The 10,000-nt window shown below is 34.0% G+C and overlaps 1 protein-coding gene across 2 annotated transcripts in view; it reads right to left on the bottom strand.

The window, feature by feature from the left end:
- LOC106871625 (mucin-5AC) overlaps positions 1-10,000 on the bottom strand; it is a 591,942-nt gene that overhangs the window by 133,901 nt on the left and 448,041 nt on the right. For both annotated transcript variants that reach the window (XM_014918237.2, XM_052977025.1), the window contains exon 10: positions 4,067-4,143. In XM_014918237.2, coding sequence (XP_014773723.1) covers positions 4,067-4,143 — 77 coding nt within the window. The remainder of the gene's footprint in view (positions 1-4,066; positions 4,144-10,000) is intronic.

Here is a 10,000-nt window from a genome sequence, read left to right on the forward strand (position 1 = left end):
ATATATAGTTAGGTTATATTCTACTGAGAATGTAGTAGAGTATAGTGTAAAGCTCATCTACCTTCAGATTTCACCCATGACCAGATTTCACCATAACCGGGAGAACTACATTGCATGGAAACAATTGTAGTGATTATAAATAAAAGTTCCTCTGTACTCCTTGTTGACTCCAACTTATTCATGTATGTATACACACACACACACACACACACACACACACACAAACACACATTTTTTTAATTAATATTTAGCAAAAGTAACAGAGTGACTTATGGTCCCAGAGTTTTGTGCATTGGCACTTATGAAACTACTCACAAGTCAAAGACCTGTGAGTTTATATACCTATTGATAAATATATTCATATTGTATAAGATACTTGCCCAAGGTGCCATGCAGTGGTAGTCAACCTGGAACCATGTGGTTGAGAAACACGTTTCTTACCACACAGCCATGTGTGCCCCTATGTATAATAACATAATATTTATAATAGTATTTCTTACATGTGTTTCATCATTATTGCTGCTCGGAGCACTATCTTGGATGTTCCAAATGCATTTGTATGCTTAACCAGAACGGATCATCAAGGAACACTTTATCGCATTAAGTATATGTATATAGAACATGAATGGTTATAGTTCTAGCTGAAAGCATTCTGATTCTGACAGTTTCCTGTCCATTTTCTAGCTTGTTAGTTTGTCTTCAAACAATGGTGCTAGCTGTATGAACTCATACTTTCTCACACTTGATCTTTGTTTCTATAACAGTTTGTTTTCTTTCTAATTCACTTTGCATTCAGTGGGCTGAGCAATGGTTTATTGTATGTTTTCTGCTTCATGTTTCCTATCATCAAAAGAGAACATTATATTTAAAGGCCTAGTGATCTGTGGTGAAAACAATATGGAGCCATATGTAGTTTGAGCTGAGCTTTGAATCTAGCTATAAAAACCTACGAGATGTACAAGTTCTTACAACTCTTATGATATATAACGAAACTGATTTACCTTGGATATATAGATGCTAGGAACATTATGGGAATAATGTAATTTTTAGCTCTTTATAAATGGGTGAACAGACTTTAGAAGTCATTGATTTAACTAAATATATAAATAAGGCAGTATATTATTTACACACACACACATGTATAAACTTACTTCTCCACATTCATTTCTATAAAGGATAGTGTTTATCTTTCTCTCCCTATACTTTACCATAATAAATAGTTATGTGTTTGTTCCTAATCCATTATACATCGTGAGATCTGCTTCATTAACTTCAGGAAGTAAGAATATGGAAGTTGTGTGGTTCCCACTTCTCTGAGCATTGACACACTAAAGTTTTAACATCTAGAATCTGACTTGCTAGAAGCCCACAAGACTATCCACACCATCATCTTTCCAATAAATGTTGATTATGTTCTTGAATTTAATGTCTCAACTATCAATGGATATACTTACAAAAATCAAAATCAGTGCAATACTCATGACTTTCATAAACATTTTTTTCACACTCAGAATTGTCAAAGCATGAAATAAACTATTTGGTGTTTGCTGTGAGGACACTGTATCCTTCTAAAATTCCAGAACCTCCAAAATTCAGCAATACTACTTTTGACATACCTTTGCACCCATTCCTTTTTATGGCTCTTTTACTGCTCTCTCTTCTGTCTGTTTGTGTTAGATTCTGTGTATTATGCAGGCACTTCTTTCATTGCTGTTTTTCTCATACTTGATTCATTGCTGCTTTCTGTCCCCTCTTTAGCCTTTACCCAACAAGTTGGAGTACACTCGAGTGCTGTATATGATAAGCTCATTTAGCAAGCTCACTGGCTAATCATGACACCAGCATCTGTTCTTATACTGTTATTTTATATATTGCCAGTGGGAACATGAATCAATGCTATCTCTAGTGGTTGAGCATCCAACATTGACAAAACCAAGGAAGGTTGAAATCACATGATCTGGTGGTCTTGACACTGGATATGGTGGGTATTTATCTCCCTGCTAGCGATATAAACGTGTGCATTTTGCACCAAAAGCCAACATGAGAGTTTCTCTCATGGTATCTATCACAGTATAGTTTGTCCCAACAGAACATCCATATTTAAGTGGTGATAAATATTACCGATAAGCTCATTGTATCTTACCCTAAGGACTTAAATGGGTTTTGTTTTACCCCCAAGCCAGCCCTGATTAGCATGTTAGCTATAATCATTCCATCCTTTGAGTCAAATTTGGTCTTGGACTATACTATCTATTATATTTTATATTTTCCTTTACTTCATTTTTTTTTTTAGGAAATGGAATGATGTTTGAGAGTTTTGGCTATTTTCAGCAGGTCTGATGACAATGGGGATTCTATACCACATAAATTCAATCAATAACTTATATAATGTTTGCAAAACATTAAAAAAATGAAAAAATCCCCCCAAAATGTCGAAGCTGGGATTTGAACACAAGTCACAGATCCAGTTTGTTAAATATTTTACTTCTTACTCTAAAGAGCCTGCCTAAGAGAAAACAAAATATGGAAACAAAATGGAAAGGAAATAAAAATAAAAATGAAAAAATTCATTTTCATATCAGGTTCTGTGTTTGCCATTAATGATTCTAACAAATTGTACAAAAATAATTAAAGAAGAAACAATTTGCATTGGAGTGACTTCATATATAAATATATACGTTTGTTGAGAGAATCATAGCAGCTAAATGAATGCTTATGCTATCCTTATTAGTTCCTTGTCTAATATACTGCTTAGCTCCTGGCACTATTCCTGCAGTAGTTGCATATGTCTTTGAGAAGAATTTGGAATACCCAACCGTTTTTGGATTGTTCTTTGGCATATGAGCAATGCATGAATAAGCTACAAGATATGCGTCACTCTTCTATAGATCTGTAGATATTTATCCCTAAAAAGAATATTTGTCTGTCACAGGTGTTGAGTACATTTACAAAAGTTACCAGTTGAAAAAAGAAACAAATATAAATTTTATTAGAAATATATACAACTTTCTTCTGTTTCTAACCAAGCTAATATTTCTTCATAGCCAGACATGTTTACATGGAAGAGTGAAATGAAAGACACTGCTTGTATGACAGTAATACTTCTTTACAACCACTGTGTGATGTCAAGACAGGAGACAAACAAACACGCACATATACGTAACCATATGTATATATGTGTGTGTGTGTGTGTGTGTGTGTGTGTGTATATATCTATGTATGTATATATGTATGTATATATGTATGTATATATGTATCTGTATGTATACATATATATGTATGTAATCCTTTAAGTTTGTTTACAGGAAATTTTTTGAATATCCATATAAAAGCTCCTATTCTGTTATGCTGGCTACAGCCTAATGTTGTCTAACTGGCAATACCTATTTTTTAGGGTTGCACCAAACTGTGTCAATATAATGTAGGATAAATATAATAATAATAATAATGATGATGATGATGATGGTAATAATAATAATAATAATAATAATAATAATAATGATGATGATGGTAATATTAATAATGATAATAATAATAATAATAATAATAATAATAATAATAATAATAAATAATAATACTTCCATCCAAAAATGAAAATCAAGTCTCAGGCCCAGTTTATAACAGACTTAAACAAAAATCTATTATCTGTATAATGTAGCAATAAACATAGCACTTTAACTGTTAGAAATAGTTTTCCAATTGCCATCAAATCATTCTCTACCTATGCAAAACCAGAATGTCAGGGATTTTAATCTTTTAGTCTGGAGGGAAGGCACTACCCTAGTCCATTATGGAGCCTCAGAGACTGTGGGAGGGAGGACATTATTCTCAAATTGGAGATCTGACCTGAATGCTTGCAGCAGTGTAGACTCTATTAAAGGCACACCAAATACCAGGTGCTGGTGTTAAACTGGGTGATGGATTAAGTCTAGTCTGATGAAAAGACAAGAACAGGTTAATCAATATCTAGAAGGTCTTTTATCTATATATCTGTACAAACAGAGCTGATCTAATATTTAGATAATAACAACAACAATGTCGATTAAATAAACACTATAATACTTACAGTTATGAAATTTGCATTGATGTAGTCAGAGTTCTCTTCTCCTGGAATAGTTTTCAGTTTTACTCGAGTTTCTGGGACTGAAAAAGAAGGAATACAGAATAACTTAGCACAGGATATAAAATCCAGTAAACAAAATAATGAGAAAGTCTTTGCAAGGTCACTTAAATTACCAGAAATAGTATCCAAATATCCCTGAAATAACTCCCTATGATCCTAAAGAAAGATTATATTGAATAATGTAATTCTCCACAGAATGTCTGTTTTTCTTTTTAATGTCCTGCACCCACAAGACTTAACCCCTTTCTTTGTGCAGCCACAAAAGAGTACAGCTTCAGAGTAGTTCTGTCCTCTTCATGGTTATCAGGACTTTCATGTTTATGTAAATATCACCTATCATCATCATCATCATCATTGTTTAACGTCCGCCTTCCATGCCAGCATGGGTTGGACGATTTGACTGAGGACTGGTGAAACCGGATGGCAACACCAGGCTCCAATCTAATTTGGCAGAGTTTCTACAGCTGGATGCCCTTCCTAACGCCAACCACTCAGAGAGTGTAGTGGGTGCTTTTATGTGTCACCCATGCAATTCCATCATTCTGTAGTGAAACCAATTTCTATTATGGCACATTGGTGTCAACTAGTCTTTTATAGGCTCTACACATTGGTCTTTTAATGATTGATCATCTGACCTATCATGTGAGTTTGGAACAGTTGGTTGAGTCCTGCATTTTGATTGGTTGAATAATGCATGGGATATGGATCTCGGATCCAATTACATTGTGTGTAATACATTCTAAAACAACTAACCTGAATCATCGCTGGGAGCCTCTGTCTCTCTATATATAGCCTTAACAAAAACTCAGTGACAGAGGGGTGAGAGAATTTTCAGGAAGACAAGTCATGATATTTTCCTGCTGTTATAATGAAAGACTTGCAACCAACAACTGCCAGAGCTGAATTATCCAAACGATTGATGAATTATGCCACCAACAAAATCTGTGATGTGTTTAATTCGTCCACTGTATAATTTAGCAGAGGAATAAAGTCTTGCTGTCATTTTAAAGTTTGTTTCGTGTATTATTCCCATGAGGTAACATGCAACACATGTTATATAATGGTATGCAAGATTCTGTAGTAAATTAAGACAGACTTTATAACCCTACAGCTAAAATTCCATGCCACATGGAAGCTTGTTACTCTCTCTTACTGTGCCTCAAAGGTGTTGATAAACCAAACCTCAACATCATTACTAATATCTGTTGTTCTGATTCTCATGCAATTGTGTGCCATGTATAGTGGCACCAGCCTGTGGGTAAGTGTGTAGTTTGTCACTTCTGCCTGCTTTCATGCCTCATATTCAGTTTTAAAGATAATGCTCACATTTTCATATGCCATGCATCTATCAATAAAGTTTACATTATTATGTCATATACTGAAGCCTTTGTGAAGAAGAGTTATATCCCCTTCATTCATAACCATTCTTATATGAATTCCTCAAGCAGAGTGGCACTGTCATTTGTGACATATTGCTTCCACATCTCTCTGTGTGAGTTTGACTAATGTCTGAATCTTTCAATTGGAAAGAATTTTTGGACAACTTTGCATTTTTTGTTATTTGAAATACTTTCATGCAAGTTTATGTTTGCAGATGTCATTTTTGACTGTCTTTACATCTTTTGGTTTCATTGTTTCTTTTTCTGTCTTTAAATTCTATTTACCTTCTTTTCAAATATGTTTTTGTGCTCTCAACAATTATTTTATTCTTCTTTTCCTGTGGGAAGAGGAAAGAGCTATGGTATACAGGGCTTCTTCATTTGCTTTTAGCACCCTTTTAAGTTCTTTCAGTTGAAGAAATCATAGTAAATTTAAAAAATAAATATTTTAAAAGCAGAAAAACAAGTTTATGTCTAAAATACTGAGTTTTTATCTAGTCTAGGTATTGGGGTAGACATCCACATGTTACAAAATCCCCAGTTCATATTGGATTGCATAAAAATGATTATTTATTTTAAAAGATTTGCATACAATTTTTAAAAAATTAAATTTACATTACCAATATATATATATATATATATATATATATTAGTAATGTAACATTGTATATATATATATATGTAAATAGAGTTAGCGGTTATAATAACCAACCAAGGGATAAAATATCCGTATATACTATCAGTATCCGTTACCCGTGTTATCTCCGGGCAATAGAGTACAGGGATACCATATACATCGAGTACAGGTGACAATAGGATGAACAAAAGTTTATCAGGAGCCAATGCAAATAATTAGAAAATGGAGAAAAACATAGATTGGCCAGTACATCGATTGGACCACATTTAAAGCTTGTTTATTGATGCAAAGCAAGACATAACAAAGCTAACAGCTGTTACTGATCAGATTCACAGAATGCAGTCTATACATAAATGTGAGAATAAAATTCTTCATCTTCATAGGGCATTCAAATTAAGGCAACCAATTTTCATACAATATAAACAAAAAGAAGACAGAAGAGGTAAGAATGTATGGTTTAGGCAAATAGTCTAAAAGCCCAATATGTTAAGTGCACATAATTATTTACCATCTGAGCTCAAAGAACGTGGATGAGAGAGTGAGCTATTAAAGGACTAGGGAACACTACAAGTTATTAAAGGGAAGGTGCAATTAGGAGGGGTGGGGTCAGGGTGTTAAAGAAAGAAATTATCCAGAAGATTTATGTAAATAAGATACTAACATAATTCTCAAAGGTCAAACCTATGTTAACAGAGTAAACTTAAGTAAATTAATGTAGATTACTAAATAAAAATTTACTCACAGGAAATTAATACCAAGAATCCCCCCCCCCCTATAGTACATAATGGAGTAAGTCTAATGGTATGGTTTGTTTATAGATAAACAAGAAAAAGAAAGGAAGTACTAACTTACATGTATGTGTATGTGTGTGCATAATTATGAGATATTTGTGTACATGTATGTTTTTCCAGCCTTTCTTTTTCCTGTTTATCTATAAACAAACCCATTGTAACGGTTTTAACTCGTGGATTGTTTTAAATTGTTACTGACCAATGGACTTAGACTTACTCCATTGTGTACCATAGGCAGGATTCTTGGTATTAATTTCCTGTGAGTAAACATTTTATTTAGTAACCTATGTTAATTATTTAACTTTACTTAAGTTTACTCCATTAACATAGGTTTGACCTTTGAGAATTATGTTAGTATCTTATTTACATAGATCTTCTGGATAACTTCTTTCTTTAACACCCTGACCCCACCCCTCCTAATTGCACCCTCCCGTTGATAACTGGTAGTGTTCCCTAGTCCTTTAATAGCTCATTCTCCCATCTACGTTCTTTGAGCTCAGATGGTAAATAATTATGTTGGGCTTTTAGACTATTTGTCTAAACCATGTATTCTTACCTCTTCTTTCTTTCTTTTGTTTATATTGTATGCTCTTGATTTTCACTCTGATGAAAATCGGTTGCCTTAATTCGAATGCCCTATGAAGATGAAGAATTTTATTCTCACATTTATGTATAGACTGCATTCTGGGAATCTGATCAGAAACAGCTGTTAGCTTTGTTATGTCTTGTTTTGCATCAATAAACAAGCTTTAAATGTGCTCCAATTGATGTGCTGGTTAATCTATATTTTTCTCCATTTTCTAATTATATATATATAATTCTAATTACATATATATATATATATAATTCTAATTATATATATATACATACAAGTACTCAACATATGTTCAGTATATAGCTGTTTAATTAAAGTAAATATGTAAAAAAAGAGGAACTTATTGCTTACAATGCAAAATTTAAACTTGTAGTCATAGAATTTGTTGAAAACAATAATTGCACAGCCTCTAGAAATTTGGTTTTGTTAAGAGTAATAATATGTTACAGAAAAATACCAAAACTCAACTGTAGAAAATGTCAAATAACAAACAATACCTAAGGAGAAAGTAGGTTCATTATCCAGAACTGGAAAAAAAATTGGTTGAATGAGTGAAAGACCAGAGACGTTTTGGATATATAATAACAAAACTCTATGGAAAGTTATAACAAAAGACAGGAAATATAGACTTGGTTGATCTTCGAAATGGCTTATGCTAGAAATTATTCAGAGGGCATGCTTTAACTTTATGTCAGAAACAAAATAATTTACAAAAGCATTCCTATGGTTCAGATGATAAGATTGTTCAGTTTCATAGCTTTAAAATAAAACTGGAAAAACAGCATGATTCTGAACTGAGATATGTACATGCAGGCAAACATAGACGTACACAAATATCTCATAAATACATACACACACACATACATGTAAGTTAGTACTTTTACTATCTGGCTACTGAAGACTATCATCCAATTCACTTCAGGACATATCATTCCAACAACAAGTTGTTATCTACAAGTTGATACTCGACATCTTCAAATGTTGTTCAAGAAGCCTCAACATCAGCACTGCTCCATCAGCATCTGATATTCGACAGGCTTCCTTTCATGAGACTCCTCCATGTGTTCTCTCCATTGCATGGTCAAATTTCACTCACATAATCACCCGCCTAGTGAAAGCTGTGAAGATAATCTATGTCTGAGCAGAGTGCTGTTTACATGATGTACTATGAGAACTTTAAGTGTTTGACAAGATCGATTCTCAACTGTCAGAGTGAGGCTTTGGAAATCAGGCTGGCTCACTGATATTTCAGTGGAAAAGGGTTCTCTCTGATTCTGAGAAAAGTGATGGTTTCCTTCTGGAGGTGGCATTTTGAATAGCTATTGTGGTCACCACTACAACTGCCTTGAGAAGTTGTCATATCACCAGTAGAAGCAGCCATTGGTTAAGGCTCTGAGACAATTGCTGAGGAGATGTTGATGGGACCATCTATCGGCACAGAAGGGACAACAAAGTGCTTAACTCTTGCTCATGTGTAAAGGTCTGATGAGTTTGGTAAGGTGTTGCAGACAGTCTGAATCAGGAATCTGATGTGATAGATATCGACTCAGTAGAACTGATACCACTCAGTATGTTGACTTAACATGTCTCGGCACTTCGTTTATTGAGTCCTGCCAGCCAATTAGCCCATGCTTTCTTAACATCTGCACACATTTCTCCTTGGAAGAGATTTTGTCCACCTTTTATATTTGGCGTTATCAATCAAGCAGATTGGAAAGTAACCCAAGCCTCAACACCCTCTCACCACTTTGCTACCTGTAACTCTCTAAAAGCACTCCACTTTCTACCTGTTTGATCTTCAATGCCAGCTGCAACCTCTATACAACATGGCTTCTCTTGTTCATATCATTCATCTGAAAAACTGTTGAAGGGGTGTTGTAGGGTGAATATATACTATCTCTCTCTCTCTCATCTCCTTCCCTCTTCATATATAATATCACACACCCTATCACACAAACACACACACACACAAACATGCATGTATATATAAACATATATATATATATATATGTGCTTGTACATGGTCTGATCAATAAGTATCCCATCTGTTGCTATAGTAATGAAGCTAAAGCACGGAGAGTAAAACTGCTTGGCACAGATTGAACTATCATGTTAAATCATGACATGGGTGCGTGCACACACACACACACGTTTATATATATATATATATATATATATATATATATATATATATATATATATATATATGCAAGATAAGTTTTTTTCAATTTCTGTTTACTAAATACATTCTCAAGGCTCACTTCCACTGTTTACAGCAATACTTGGAAGGAAGGTATGTAGCATGTAATCATTGCATTGAGCATGATAGAGAAAGTTGAGCAGAGTATCTGCATCAAATTATGGTTCAGTGGTTAAAGCATTGGGCTCAAAATCATTAGGTTATAAGTTCAATTCCTGGACTGGGCTGTGTGTTGTGTTCTTAAGTAAGACACCTTATTTCATGTTACTCCAGTT

This window comes from Octopus bimaculoides, chromosome 2 (assembly GCF_001194135.2).
Source record: "Octopus bimaculoides isolate UCB-OBI-ISO-001 chromosome 2, ASM119413v2, whole genome shotgun sequence".
NCBI classification, from domain to species: Eukaryota; Metazoa; Mollusca; class Cephalopoda; order Octopoda; family Octopodidae; genus Octopus; species Octopus bimaculoides.